The sequence below is a fragment of the Falco biarmicus genome, chromosome 6 (assembly GCF_023638135.1).
Source record: "Falco biarmicus isolate bFalBia1 chromosome 6, bFalBia1.pri, whole genome shotgun sequence".
In the NCBI taxonomy this organism is placed as follows: domain Eukaryota; kingdom Metazoa; phylum Chordata; class Aves; order Falconiformes; family Falconidae; genus Falco; species Falco biarmicus.
In genome coordinates, this window is record NC_079293.1 from 44,065,671 (window position 1) to 44,081,603 (window position 15,933).

At 38.1% G+C, this 15,933-nt stretch overlaps 1 protein-coding gene across 9 annotated transcripts in view; it reads left to right on the top strand.

Annotated features, from left to right (window-relative positions):
• STXBP5 (syntaxin binding protein 5) overlaps positions 1–6,317 on the top strand; it is a 109,508-nt gene extending 103,191 nt beyond the window's left edge. For all 9 annotated transcript variants that reach the window (XM_056342452.1, XM_056342453.1, XM_056342456.1 and 6 more), the window contains 4 exons: positions 1,351–1,516; positions 2,316–2,427; positions 4,663–4,883; positions 5,552–6,317. In XM_056342452.1, the coding sequence (XP_056198427.1) occupies positions 1,351–1,516; positions 2,316–2,427; positions 4,663–4,883; positions 5,552–5,593 (541 nt within the window). In that variant the 3' untranslated portion in view covers positions 5,594–6,317. The remainder of the gene's footprint in view (positions 1–1,350; positions 1,517–2,315; positions 2,428–4,662; positions 4,884–5,551) is intronic.
• Positions 6,318–15,933: the final 9,616 nt, after the last annotated feature.

Consider the following 15,933-nt stretch of genomic DNA (forward strand, 5'->3'; position numbering starts at 1 on the left):
ACAGGAGTCTGCAATTCTGTTACAGATTTGTTTGATAATATGAAAATGTTATCATAGATGTCATGCTTGTCCTATCTGATCTAATGGGTTTGTGTTTTGTGTTGAAGCTGTAAGGATGTTTGATGCTTCTATCAGCCTGAAGCAAAGCACTTCCCTATTCCTAAATCACTTCTAAGAATATTCTTATTTTAGATATGTGCACAGCAGAAGTATCATTTCCTGGGTGACGGGCTTACAAGAGAATATTGCTTGTTATTTCTTACCTGTAGAACTTGCCTCCAAAGTCACGTTACCAGATCTTCCTTTCGTTTGTTGTAGGTAGAGTCTCCTGCTAAGAGACAATCCCCAAGCTGTAAAATGCAGGCTTAACATTTAGAAATCTCAGTACAACTGAAAAATAGTAATCAAACACTTACTGTTGTGGTTTACTACCTCTTTCTTTTTCATTGGTTTTGGTTTCACTTCACCCCTTTACTACTTTCTTAGTTTTTAAAAATAATTATCTTCTGCAGATGGTATCTGCAGCAGAAGCAGATTAATGTATTGTGCATTTACAGCTAACATCTTGTGTAAATTATGTTTTTATGGAAATCTCACAGGGAAATTTTTGGGACAGCAGTTTGTTTTGGGTTCTATTTATCAAGCTATCAGGTGTTCATTCACTTCTCATATTTATTATTACTTTGAGGGAGAGGAATGCTTGGTAGCAATAGTTATAGCCTGTGTGCGCTGCATCTGTTCTTCAGTAGCTTGATGCAGTAAGTACTGCAGTTACATGTGCAGAATCAGAAAATACAAGGTAAGTGAACTTTGCTCCAAGAGGACTTCCTCTTAAATATGCAGTCAGACAAAAAAAAGCTGGATATAATTGATAAGATTGTTTGAGGCTACTGTTTGGAAACACACCTCTGTGTATTTCTAAGTAGTCTTGAGAGATCTTTTAGTCTTTTATTTTTAGTCAAGGAGAAATTCTTCACCTGAGAGAAGAGGCAGAATGTTTAATTGTAAACTTTTGGTAGATACTTATCAAAATCCGTCGTTAGTAATTCCTGAATAATGCTTTAAGTGAAACTGATTTACGTGCTCAGAGTATCATTTAAATGATGCTTTCAAATGCATCTGTGGTGCAGATGTTTAAATTTCACTTTTGAGGTGCTACCTTGAAAAGTCTTGTATTTATGTTTTGAGATTTTTCTAATTGCATTAAATGATACCCTGTTTGTGGTACTTATGCAGATGAAGAGAGAAATGATGTATTGCAGTTTACAAATGAGCCATTTGATCAATAGTAAACAATCCTGCTATATTTTATTTTTTTAATAATTTTTGTAATTTATTTATTTTTTTAAGTTTGCCAAGCTTAAGGCCACTGTTGGATGTATATTACCTGCCACTCACCAATATGCGGATAGCCAGAACGTTCTGCTTCACTAACAACGGACAAGCACTCTACCTTGTCTCACCAACTGAAATACAGAGGCTAACCTACAGTCAAGAAACATGTGAGAATCTTCAGGTAATTAATTAAAAAAGTATTTCTCTTTTCTAAGATATACTTGGAGATTCTTCTTTCTGGATTTATGATGCTTATAGTAAAGAAGCTTGTCATAAAGCTGAGCACTTCATCTTTTGTATCTCGATTTATTTGGGGGGGGAAGGTTGTCACTATAGAGTCTTAATTCAGGATGCATCACTTCTCAACTCTGAAATTTTGTTGGTTTATCTATCCTCTTGTATTTGAAACAGTTGCTCGCTTGATTTCCTTTTTGATGGATAAGAAATTTCCTTGTTTAACATGTGCAGTTAACTCGCTTGTTCAACTGGTGCTGGTGGAGGTGCATGCTGACATAAGTGGGGAATGCTAGCTCAGGATGCTTGAAAGAAGCTATTATGTTTCATGTCTGTTAATAGCTTGGAAAGATTCTCAGTCATGCTTCAGCTTGGAGGTTGTGTAGAGTACTGAAATAGCAGAGATGCCCACTGTAAGCTCTACTTTGGTACCACGCATGGATATGAGTATTTGTAGACAGTTTCAACAGAACAAAATCAGAAGTGTTGCTCAAGTTGTTGAGGGGCAAATACAGCTTTGTTTGAACCCATTTCTTTGCTACTGACTTCCATGAGCTATAAGCTTACAACTATCAGAACAGATGGTTTGTACAGATTTCTTAATGTATCTTTATTTTAAGTCACCTTGCAAAGACAGATGTCTGTTAAAGCATATTCATTTTGAAATTCAAATCCCTAAAGTGAAAGAATGTTCTATTAATTTGTGTGTGAAATAACATATGCCTTGTCTCTTCTTCACTGCAAAGGAAATGCTGGGTGAGCTCTTCACTCCTGTAGAAACACCAGAAGCACCAAACAGGGGGTTCTTTAAAGGCCTGTTTGGAGGTGGGGCCCAGTCACTTGACAGAGAAGAGCTCTGTAAGTTTTTAGCAGTCATTATTTTTCTGCTATTTTTACCCAAGGAAGCCAGTGATCCTTGAGAAATGTTACCTATGTTCATAGAACATGACACTTGCAAAGAGGAAAGTAAAAAAGGGTAGGACAAATACTTTTTCATAGCTTTTATGTGTTGTACACTTTACCAAGACGACCAGAAAAGCTTGGTACTGTTTTCTCAAAGACTCCTTTACCTCATTTATTCAGGAGTAGATTATAAAACAAGAAATGGGACAACTGATCTTGTTTTTATTCATCTTTATGAAGTGTATAGTACTGACCGTGATTTTCTTAAGCTGTTGAACTGAAAAGAGCTGATTCTGGAGAACACTGGAGTTTTAATTTTCTCACTGTCTAGAACATTCTACTTCAGTTCATTTGCTGGATTCCTTTTCCTCATTCAACTTGTGCAGAGACACAAAAAGAATGAGGGCAAGGATAGAATTGTATGATAGTTCAATCCAGTCCTCTCTTCACAGGACAATAAAATTCAGATTTGGCAAAGCTTTTATTACTTGATCATTTTCTCATATTTATTTTTTTTATAACAGCTTTATTTTTTTTACTGTGGTGGCATGTAGCATTTTAATATGTTTAAGGAAAATAACTTCCACTTATTTGAATATTTCCTAGATGAAACACCATATTACACCAGTTTATTTGTAAGAAAAATATGAAACATAGCTGTTAAGACAGACGAGGCTCCCTAGCAATCCCTTCTTTTTTATTGGTTCTTTTTATCTATCCGATAAAAATTAACTTCATCTTTACTACTTGTGCCTGTACATTTTGAACAAATATCAAATATTTAGAGGTCACTTTCTGCATTAAAAATTCTATTTGTATTTATATAGGTGTAATACTTTGAAAGGTTGGTCAAGTATTATATTACAGAAATTTGTGCGCACAGATTATGCTTAATAAGTATGACTGGGACAGGGAAAACCTAGCTTTTCATGGCAACAGAAGAGCACTCTTTAACCTTAGGTGCTATCTCTTTACATCATTTCAAGTTTTCACAATCAAGTTTGGCTCAGATATTTAGAAGGAAAATAGTATTGAATGGGAGAAAAAAAGCCTAATAAATTGTAGCCTGAAAGTCAGTTCAATCACAATTCAAAAGATATCTGAAAATGTCTTTAAAATAGTCATATTTAATATGAGAGTCACAGCAGAATCTGTAATACGTTAAATTATTTCTCCTTTTAATTCTTGGGAATTCACAGAAAGGTGTTTATAGTGTTAGTTGAAATCTAAGTTGTTCTTCCTAGAAATGTAAAATCAAATCAGGAAATCTTGAAATATCACACCAAAACTTAAGTTAATCTTCCTAGAGGTGAAAAACACCTATGTAAACCGTAATTTAATTGTTAAAAAGAAGTTAAAGATTATGTGGTTTGACTTCACCATCCAAAAATGTTTTAGTCTTCACTCAGATCTGTGGAGTATACAATTCAGCATGAGCTTGGACTGTCCATTAAGTGTCTAGACTGAACTAGGTGGCTGGTGTCCCATTATGAGCAAAGGAGATGTACTCAGTGTGGTCACTGGTGTCTAGAGAGCTGTTCAGCTGACCATTTGTGGGTGTTTAATTTAGGACAAGCTGGTGTGTTCTTACAACTGTACTTACTTTTCATTATTTACATTGCGCTTTTTTTAACAAGGTTTTTATAATTTGGGAGCATAGACACCTAATATTCCGGTGTCTGCATCTCAAACTGAACTTCCATCAAAGGAAACTTCTGCTGGTGGAGTCACACTGGCTGGCTATACCAGCAAAGCACTTCTGGAACTGACCATAGCTTGTATTTTTTAATTTTTTTTTTGTTTTGTCTGCTGAACTCCCAACACCTTCCCTGTGAAGTAGCTATATTGTTAAAAACCACTTCACCATCACAATTCTGTTGATAACTGTGATGCTAGCAGTGTTGAGAGAGTTCTTAATTTCACACTTGAGCTGTGAAAAATTTTTATAATTTTATAACCTGCCTGGAAACTTGGAAATATGTTTGAAAATCTCAAATTTATGAAATTGAGTAGAAGTAACATCGAGTAACATTAAGTAGTGAGTCTTGCTCACAATCATGCCTATGATTAAGGTGTTCAGTGTCCATGCAAGGGAGTGACACCTCTTTATAAACTAGTTACATTGGTATTTATGTAAAGATGATAGAAAACCTTACTGTTCCATTTTTTTTGCCTTGCAAATGCCTCCAGTTGGAGAATCAGCATCTGGGAAGGCATCAAGGAGTCTTGCCCAGCATATTCCAGGGCCTGGGGGTATTGAAGGTGTCAAAGGAGCAGCATCTGGTGTAGTTGGTGAACTAGCACGAGCCCGGTTGGCACTAGATGAAAGAGGACAAAAACTAGGAGAGCTGGAAGAAAAAACTGCAGCTATGCTTTATAGTGCTGATTCTTTCTCTAAACACGCTCATGAGGTGAGTCTATTACATGTTAAACTGAGCATTAAACTGATTTCCTGTCAAAAAAATCTAAGTTTTGCAAGTAACTGACTTTGGCAAAGGCACTTTAGAGCTATCTAAAGGGAATGCAATATCATTAGTAAAGGATACTTATCTGTCAGTCATTGCTCCTAATAATTAAGTATTAATGTAAACAGCTTTGGCCTGTGGCACCCTGGTCTAGAGCATACAGTCTGCCTCAGTTCCTGTTACTTAAAGAACCTGTCACTGAATTAGCCAAGAGTAATGCTCTGTATGAGATTCCTGTGGTTCTTAAGATCCAGTTTTTGTATGCAAACCCCATGAGTCAGAGTTAATTTTTTTCCCTCGGTAACTGCATAGGATGGCCATTCTCTTTCACGTTCATGCAGATCTCTTTCCACCCCCTAAGCTCCTGTGCGACCTTCCCATTCTCCCAAAAATGTCTTTTTCTGTCTGAGGCCAGATCATCAGCAGTGATGCTACCATTAGAAAATTCATCTTGCTAAACCGTCACCGTTCAGCAATGTTGTTAAGGTTTTGAGAAGCCTTACTGAAGTCCTCCTTTCTCATGCTGCTTTGTAAGCATGTAATTCATTTGTATCGTTGTACTTTTGGATACGTTATAGAAACATTAATTAGAAATTGTTTTTTGTATTTTTTAGATGATGTTGAAGTACAAAGACAAGAAGTGGTACCAATTCTGATGACGCTCATCGATTACATCTGTTTAATTTTGTCCTGATGAAAAAATCTTGGTTTTTCGTTAATTTTGGCAGGACCATTTAAATATAAAGGAGTATTCACCGTTGGATACTGTTGTTTCCTAGCACAAATCACACACTGTTTTACCTCAGTTGTGGCTTTAACTGAGGAGCTTTATATTTAGAAGAAACACACACGAAGAAAACCAAACTTGAGTGTTTCTTAGCTGTTGGTTAGCTGAGAGTTGGAACAGAGAAGGTAACTAGAACATGTGAAAAACGGTAAAGGGAAAACGTAGTGTGAGATGGGCAGGGGCAATGCAGGGTCAATCCTGTGTTAATACTTCATATGCCAAAAGTTTTTGTGCTATTGTAATTGCTGCCAGTGTTATACCCTCCTGTGAGGAGAGGCAATAAATCAGGGGTCCAAGAGCTGGAATAAAGTTGTTTTGTCTTGCTGGACAGTAGTTGACTTAAACTTAGCCTCTCTAGGACTCACTATATTTACCATTATTGATGAAGAAGACTGGAAGTTTGCTGTCACTTCTTTCATTGGAAAAGCTGGAAGTTTGGAATATTTCTTCTTGAAAATTGTATACATAGTTGACCTGTGCATAGTCTTTTCTTGGACCCCTGATCTAGTATTCTTGTATTCACATCATATTCTGTGAAGTGCAAAACAAGAGAATACACAATTTTTGCATTAAAATTCAAGTGAATAATACGACTGGAATGTGTCATACTGGGAGTTTTCATTTGTGTTATGGCTGTGCAGTGTGAAATGTGGTAACATCTTCATTGTGCTAAGAATACTTCAACTTCAGTTCAGTTAAATATTATTTTTTGCCGAAAATAGTTACTAGTTCAGTTCATACAACATTTAGACTTGGCTGTGGGTTCCATTCATGCTGTGAATTTTTATAAATGTTTAACAGAATGTATCTTTACAGCCATTAATAAAAATAGCTGAGATTAGTTTTGCTCAAAACTTAAGTTCTAGATGCCCCTTTACTATGAAATCAGATAATCTTGGACTCAGGTTTTCAAACAGTTTTACACTTCATGGAGGTGCTGATGCATGAATAATGGCAAGCATCTAATATTTAATATTTGTCAGTATATTGTTCAGCAAATCTTGAAATCCTGCTAGTAGAGCTATTTTACAAGTACTTATCTCACCCCACCCACCTGAACTGAAGGCAGTTGGCCTAAAGTTTGGATCTAGTCTCTAAAGACGGGGTTTCAATGTGGGCAGTGGTAAGCATTCACTAAAATTTCAGGAGCTGGTGAAATAACGTTCAGTTTGGGTGAGGTCGATAATATAGCTAACTTGTCAATGGCTGCTGCACTAAGCAGTGCAGTGGGAATGACCAGAGTTCTTTTTTTAAAATAGAGGATTCCTTAAAATAAAAGTTTGCATTTCAAAAATTCATTTAGACTTTTTTTTTCCTCAAAGCCAAAATAGTTACTGACTGGTTTTATTTTTATCAAAGGGAGTACTTAGAAGCTGATAGGTCTACACTGTCTGAAACTAACCATTTTGGTTTTCTTCTCCAAACATTACATTGTGTGGGGTTTTTTAACACACGTTCTGAATGTTGCCAAAGAAAAACCTCAGTTCTGTTTGTATTGTAAAATGATGTTGTAAGTACATAGATAAGGCAACCTTACAAAACACTTAAAGGATGCAAAATATTGAAGTAGCTGATGGTTCTTTATTCATTTTTTCAAATGAATGGCAAATATGTTTGGGCTTTGTAGCACATACTGATAAATTTTCTGGTTTTATATATAGTAACATTTAATTAGACAAGTGAATTCTGTTGCCAGTATGAGGGCATGCCGTATTATGCCTACTGCTCAAAGAACTTAACAAATGAGAACGTGACAGTTTGAACAGGTAGCATTATGATTTCTTGATAACTCTGTCCCATATTTACTGAGGCCGTGTTAACTCCAGTTACTTAACTCAGCTTGTCACTCAATTTGCCTCTGCATGTTAATTTCTTTTTTTTAGTGTTTAATTAATGTGTATTTAAACTAATACCACACTTTGTTAAAAATCCAGTTAGAAAAAAACCTAGATAAACTACTATCCATACCATTTCAAAAAATAAAACACCCTAGCTGACACTTGTCCCTTCCTTATCTCACATTTATAAACTGAGATGACTGGTTGTGATTTGACCTGGTGAAGATGAACTATATTGCAGAGCAACAGAATCCTGGAAAATTAGTCTGGTCAGGCTCTTGGGGAGAGGATTGCAAAAGTACTCTTCAGCAAATCATGGTATCAGTTCAATGTAAGACGACCTTGGCTTGAAAGGAGAGCATACTTAACTTTCTCATCAAGAAACATTTGACAACCACCAGCAAGCAAAAAAATGAGACAATGAGAGACCATCTGCCAGTACAAGAAGAGTAGTGGCTTATTTGGTGTTACAGAATTTATCACAGTTGTATCTTTTTTTTTTCTGTTGTATATGTTTAAAGCATGCTTCTAGATTTGAAAACTAATGAAACGATTGCCGTGAAATAAATACACAAATGGTTCTTGGTCAATAAAAGGGGCTATGTACAATTTCAGTGTAAAACCTTCCTTTTTCCTTCTCTGTGGAAGGAAGTTGGTTGTACACACATCATTGCATCTTACTCTGCTATTGGTGATGCACCTTTTGTACAGCAAAGTATATTGAAATCCATGGGGGGAAGCACCCCTGGGTTTTTTGCTAGCATTTTAGTTGTGTGAAACTTTTTTAGAGTGTCTGGAAAACTATAAAATACAATTGAGCTATTACTTTTTAATTTTTTTTGATGGAAGTGTAAGAAACTGCTGCTACCTATCTGTTTATACGTAGTGTGTCTCATTAGGAACTGTAAAACTGAAGAAGCTTTTCTTCACCTTAGTCCTGCCAAATTGTGACTTTTGAGTGCTGATATGTGTAAATATGCGTGTAATCCAAATAAGTCTGAAAGTGTAACACCACAGGCATTTCCAGTGATTCGTTCTTCAGCAGTCAGTCAGTTATAAAATATAGTAATGCATAGTTGTGTTCCTTGTCTGTCTTTATGCAAAGATTTTTGCCTGAGGTGATATTTGCATGGCAGGTGATGTTGGTAAGCTACATCCAAAGGAGGATTTTTGGAAACAAGTTCATCTCCTTTTTTTTTTTCTTTTTTTCCTTTTCTGTATTCTGTTTTTTCTTTTAATTAATGGCACTGATCTTACCTGAACTTCTAAACTTGAATTTTTCCTGCACTTTAATTCAATCATGGTATTTTATTCCTTTTTTTTTTCTGCATTTGTGCAGTTCAGGTTCATTATTTGTATATAAACACACATGTTCAATAAAGTCTTTAGAATGGATTACTTTCAGGCACATTTGCTAATTATGTGACTATCATTTAGAATGTGTGTTTTCTTAGCAAAATATGTATATACAATATAGAATCTAATGAAAGGCACATATCCTGTGTCAGCATTCAGTTTATAAATTATTGCAACACTTTCAGATTTGTTACTAGATAATACAATGAAATCTGTTATATTTATACATACTGTTTAAGAATATACTTTTAGTTTTAAATAATTTTTATATGTACACTTCTACCTTTAATTTTAAAAATACTTATGTTCAATTTTTAAGTCAAAGTACTTAAAGTATGTATATTATCCATAGAAGAAGTTGTTTTAAGCTTATGAATACATTCATATCTCATATCGAGATGATACAATTACTAAGCAATGAAAACAAATAGCCCATTTTGCTTTGCAGAAAATAATCATACTTATTTTTACCTCCCATTTTGAACATTCTTAAACAATTCCCAAAGTATCGAGAGGGAAGGTAGTGCATTCGGAAAACTAACCTAATGTAAAAGTTTACTCAGTATCGCAGTCTGTGGCTGACTGGTTTTCTATGATTTTATATTTTTTTTTTTAGGTATACACATGAAAGACTCTTTTCAGCTCTATTCCTCAGACTTATAAAATTCCCTAAAATTGAAGTGAGGTCTGACCGATAAGTATTTTCTTCGAGTAACGCATTACTCTTGATTATGCATCGGCTTTTTACGTGTAAATCAGGGTGGAGTGGCTTTTTTGGCATACTGAACTTGTGTTGGAGAACTTGCAGCCTGCGGCTGAGTGCCCTCTTGTTTCTCATCACGGTTGACGTACCCGAGTGGGCATTGCTGGCAGCTGAAGCTGGTGCAGGGGGAAGGAGTGCGGTGCCTTGCCTCCCGCCGAGTCGCGCAGTAACTTGTCGGTTGAACCTTTTCTCATTCTAGCCAATTTCCTGTATAATTTATGCAGATCTTTTTGGGTGGATGTCGACAGCTTTGCTACTACCACAAAATCTTTAAATACTTTGTAGACAGAAATTAATGGTGTTTGAGGGGAGGAAGTAAGTAAAAGGGGAAAAAAGATGTGTAGGGTAGGCAAATCAGCTAAACCGATTTTATTTCAGTTTTCATTCAAAAGCTAAGTTAAGCTGGGCCAATTTCTTCTTCTTATGCATGTTATAAAGATGTGTTGTATATCATCTACTTTATTACTGTTTAAGCCAGATGAGTGCACTGTGTTTCTTCTATACTTTATAAAGTTTAAGCTTAAAGATGTGGGCATTCATTTTTAAAAAGAAAAAAAAAAAAAGAGGAAAAAGAGAAAAGAGGCAGAAACAGAACAATCAAATGAAAGTTGTCAATCAGTATTCCTTTTAGTTTTCCATGTAAAGCGCCTAGAAACGTGGAAGTCATACAGCTGTAGGTTACTTTGACACTTGTATTTCTTTATGTAGTACCTAAGTTACATATTACCAGGCAAATAATAACTAGAAGTTAAACTGTTTCAGTTGAAAACATGTAAGGAGTTGTATGTGGATTACCACTACCATTCAGGAATAGGTGATGCAAAGGGTGAGGGGTGGGAACATGTTTTAAATATTCCCTTTTAAAACAGAATTGTAAATAAGCAGTACTGTGTTATTTTAGACCTGAGCTCTGCTATCTGTAGTGGTTAGAACTAGGAAAACATGCTGCTTTCTAGTTATGCTACTGTTTCATTGTACCAGCACCATGGGGCGAAAAAATAAAAAAACATCAGTAAATTTTCCTAACATTGCCCACTTGTGGGTAAGCATGCTTGATGTGTAGCAGTTCTCGTTTATGTATATCTTAGTGTGTACATGTGTGTTTTCTTTTTTCTTTTTGTTCATTGCAACTTATTCTTCAGTTAAGTCTTGCTGAGCCCCACTAGCTCTTCTGAGGGTGATTACTGGAATATGCATTTTAGATAGGGTTGCAAATTCATCTGTCTACAAATATAGTTTCATATGAACTGCAAACTGTACTGTTACAAACACAACTGTTAGATTGCATAGAGTTATTTTACTTACATGTACTTGAACTGAACTATGTCATCATAAAAGTTAAAAAATTAAGTATGGAATATTTTTGTAAATAAAAATACCTGTGCAGCTGGTATTTTAAATTTAAAATGTATTATACATTAATGTTTAAAAAAAAAAAATGTTCATATATGTGTATATGAATGTGTCATTATGCTGAAGGGCTCTTGATTGGGCAAAATAAACTATTCAAATCTCTCCTGAAATGAGTGGAGCTTACTCCTTTTCTTCCTAACAGATTCTTTTTCTGCTAGCTGGAGCAGGCAGTGACTCCTTGCCAAAACAGGCTGTTTCATTTTATTTAAGTTTGTGAGATGTGCTTTATAACAAGCAGGACGGTGTGTGCTTGAGGCAGTAGCAGCCAGGCTGACAGCGAATAGCCCCGAAGGAGCACAAAAGGTGAAATGGTTCGTCTGTGGTAATGTTCCCAAGCAGGTCTAAAAACATTCTGAAACACACACCTCAATGATGATGATGTGAAGTCCTGTTATCCTTTTAAGTTATCGGGAGAGTTATGATCACTCATTTTACAGACTTGATAAAGTGTTTTCTGCAGCTGCATATGACAGTGTTCATTAATTTAAGATTCTGGGTTGTATGGGGAGAAGAGATTAAGCTTTTTTTTTTTTTTTTCTTTGCTATACTTATGGCACAGTAAATGTAGTACTTTCTTTGGTTGAGGCTCAGCTTTGCTACAGACAGATTTCTAGCTTGCAGTCTGTTAAATTCTGTCATCTGCTGTGGTGGGGAAAAAAACAACCCACCTTTGTAAACATGCTCTGAACGATGCAGAAATACTGAATCCAAAGAGGGACTGGGGCAGTAATTCTGCAAAGTGAAATTGCTCCACCTCTGTGAAATGTTTGGAATCTCATGTTGTCAAATAGTAAACTATTTCGGTGCTGGTTGTTTTAGTATGTGGCTGATGTGGTGAGGATACAGTTTCTTCTGTGGGAAAAATCTGCTGGTTCCAGACCGCTCCTGCCCTTCCTGGGTTTTGGTTGGGTGTTTTTTCCCCCTCTGATATCTGACAGTTACATATGCTGAACTTTAAGCTCTGCAGCACATGGAGTTATAAATCAAGTGATGCATTGGAATAAATTGTTTTACCTTGAACTTAATTGGACTGAAGTTACGCGGAGCTGTAGCTCTGCCTCCAGCTGCTCGCTAGCTCTGCTAATCTCTGCCATCACCAGTGACACAGCAAGAATGGCTCCCTCCTTACGGGGACTGCGGGGCTCAAGGGACTGGCAAGAGGGAGGGGATTGTCAGACGGGCTGCAAAGTGAAGCACTTTGATTTAGTGAAAGCAAGGCTTTGATGAGACCTACATAAAACTTGGTCCCTTTGTACATTGTGTGTTACAACAGTTCCAATGCCAACGAACTGTAAATTAAATGCACCCAAAACCTACAAACGTGTGGTGGCATGACCATGAGTATTAAACTGTGCCACCCTCCAAAAGTTTTCCATATCTGAATTCTTTATTGAGAATGGTCCCTGGCCAATTCTGCCTGGGAGGAGGCTGGGAAGCCCGGTAAGGATATGGCAGTGGGCAACCAAGGCCCAGTACAGAGGGACTGTAAACTGGGAAGTGCCGAGGACTGAGTACAGATGCAGGCACCAGGCTTGTGTCCCAGCTTTTGGAGACAGGCCTTTTCATCTAGGCTGGGTTATGGAACCAACTCCTCCTGGATGCCCACTGGCCTGTGGGTGCTCAGTGGCATCCTAGCCTTGATCTCCCCTGCTCCCTTCTCCCACCCTGGTGTGCCTGGGCTACTCGCTTGCCGTGTGTCAGTCAAGCAAGAGGCACTGGCTTTCTTCTCTTCCTTAGGAGAAAAGGTAGCAGCCTTGCTGGAGGCATCCTAGTCTGGCCTTGGGGAATAGGATGTTTTCCACCACAGTCCTGCACTGAGACAAGCCCACAAGAGCAGAATGTCAGCAAATGCCAGTTTCTCACCTTCTAGTTTGCTGCTGATTTTTCTCAATGTGTAATTAATTCTCCCTTAGTAAGGGCTTGGGGGCTTGCATATGTAACTCATTATAGCATCAGAGTTCTGCCCAGTTGCTGCAGCAAATGATTTTCTATGTTTTTTTCAGCCACAGGAGACAGCCTGGGCTGAGGCCTGTGCACAGGCTGCTCAGAAGGGAGGCAGCTGTGCCCCATGGCTGGCTGAGACCTGGGCAGTGATTCTTTAGCCTCAAACACTCATTTAGAGCTGTTTGACTCCAAAACTACTCAGAAGGGGTGATGGAGGACCGAAGCAAAGCCACAGTCAAGAGGAAAATGTGAAGACTGATGTTATGTTTTGGAGCAGATAACAATATTTCTGCATCTTGCTGTAGTCAGGGTGTGAGCAGGGCTTCAGAGAGTGTTATCGTTCAAAGGGGTTTGCAATCAAAATGTCAGACCATGCTTATGTTTTTATAAGTTTACCAACTTCTCTCTATAATTAAGCAGACATAATGATAAATTTTATATAGCTGCAATTTCTGTGGCGCAGTCTGGTACTCCTGGGAAGAATAATGTGGAATGCAGTCTCCTGTGTGGGAGTAAACAGAAAACAATTTCAAGCTGATATCCCCTAATTCTCTTGTGCACGGGCAAGTCTCTTAGCACTACCTCAGTGAGTAGCTTTTATTTGTCAGTGTTACCTACTGACTATGGTGCTTTTTCTTCCAGAATCTTGAAGCACAGTGGGCTGGGTCCTTATGACTTTATTTCAGTTACGGTCTTTAGACTGGGTACGGATGTGCCTGTCGTTCAAGATGTGTATCACAACCTAATACTAATTTCTATGATGAAGGACTGTTTCTTTAAGATCTGTGTCCTATGAAAGGGTTAGATAAAATTCATTTAAAAAAGGACCAATCAAGGTAATTGTGTTAAGTTTTCTCTTTAATATGCTCTTTAATATTAGGTTAGGTCGGTTATGAAAGGGTTAGATAAAATTCATTTAAAAAAGGACAAATCAAGGTAATTGTGTTAAGTTTTCTCTTTAATATGCTCAAACTCAGAGTCAGTTCTAGCTGTGAGCTTAGGAGGGCCCTGCTTCCCATTTTGTCTTTAAGCACGGCAGTTTCAGGTTGAGTTTTAGAGTTTGCAGTGTCTCTTGAAAGAAATTTGTAAAGTATCTGGGAAGATACAAATCAATTCTTTTATTCTACTGTTTCAGTTAAACTGGAACAGAAAACTTTCTAATTTTTTACACATTTTTGAACATAATTTGCTGCCAGAGCAGGATCCATGGAAGCAGCATTGACCTCTAGAGCTTTCCTTTCATTGTAAAAAGGCCAGTAGTTGGTTTAACTCTCAATGTCTTAATATGCAACTGCTTGTTCTTAGGTTTCTTCTGGAAGTGGCTGCTTTCTCTCCAGTAGTCCTGTCATGCTGCGTGCACCAATTTCGGCAAGTAGCTTATGGACTGTAGGCACCAATGGCAACTTTCTCTTCCTGTAGGTAAAGGGGAGCTGAAAAATACCTAAACGTTCATGACTAGGAGGCTCTGATACCAGTATCGCAACTACTTGAATGTGTTTAGTAGATGATGCCCTTAAAGGACAACCAAAAAATCTCCCCCTGTGCACTCTGCACAGTGCAAAGCCCTGGGACTCCTACCCTGTCAGAGCCGGGGAGTGCTGCAGCCAAGGCCTTTTGCTATCCCGTCATATTTCAATACTGGGAGTGTGAACATCTGTCAGCCTGAAGTGGATGCATAGTTTACTGAGGTCTTTAATGCAGAGCTTCAAGCAAGGAATAGATATGGTCTTCCAAAATATAAAATGACAGGGATTGGCCATGTACCGCATCCTGGAAAGGCAATTTCAAGCCTGAAAACCCTGCTCCTTGTGATTTAACCTGGAGAAAAAGCAAAGCTGATGTGAATAATGGCTGTTTGCCATGGTCCTCCATTGGACTGATGGCAAGTGATAACCTAAAATTTCTCCTGTAGCTGTTAAAAGGAATTTCTTTACATTTGCATTATAAACTATAATGTTGTGGTTTGTTCTCTGTCAGTGTGAGCTCTGTGTGTTGCTGTATCACTGAGGGGGCTCCCCGTGGTCTACTACCTTATTATTACAGGCAGTGTAAAAATGTTGGAAAAAATGTTTATCTGAGCCTGGCCCTGTAGACTTCAGCCTGGCAGAAGAATGACTGTTGTGGTCAGAGAGGCAAGGGGGCAGAAACAAGGAGACAAGGTTTGGCTGGGCTGGTCAGCACAACACTGGTTCTCTTCTTGCCATCTTTTTGCAGCTATTGTGGCAAAGAAAAGCTTTTGAGAATGCACGTAAAATGAGAAAAAGTTGCTGTTTGGGCATTTACAGGTAGCTGCTCCCTGACATAAACACCACCATGGGAAAAGCGAATCTAACCAGGATTGATGGTGTTTAGCGTAGTTCACCGATCATGAGAGATCTGGCATCCCGCTAAAGGAGCAATGGTAACTCTGGAGGGGACAGGGTGCTGAGAAGGCAATAAACATGGAGACAAACTGCTTGCATTTGCTGCTGTCGAGAAGGGAGAAGCAAAGGGAAGGCAGCACGGGGAGGCAACGAGCACAACGCGGCAGGCTTCCAAATGATCTCTGCAGCTGTGTTGTGCGAGATGGCGTTTGTCAGAACCAGAGGAAAGGATCTAAATGAGCGCTGATGTGAAGCTTTGTCATGTGGACATAGGCGACAGGCTTTATTTTAGAACTGATATGTAAAAAAGGGCTGGTGAGGCAGCAGGCAGCCCCCGTCATCAGGGCCTGAGGGGACACCTGCGTGGCCAAACAGAGCACCCATGTCATCTCAGCGTGGTGGGTTGACCCTGGCTGAACACTGCGTCCCCACCAAAGCCGCTCTATCACTGAACTCCTCAACCAGACAGCGGAGAGAAAATCTAACAAAAAGCTTGTGGGTCAAGACAAGGATAGGGAGATCACTCAGCAAT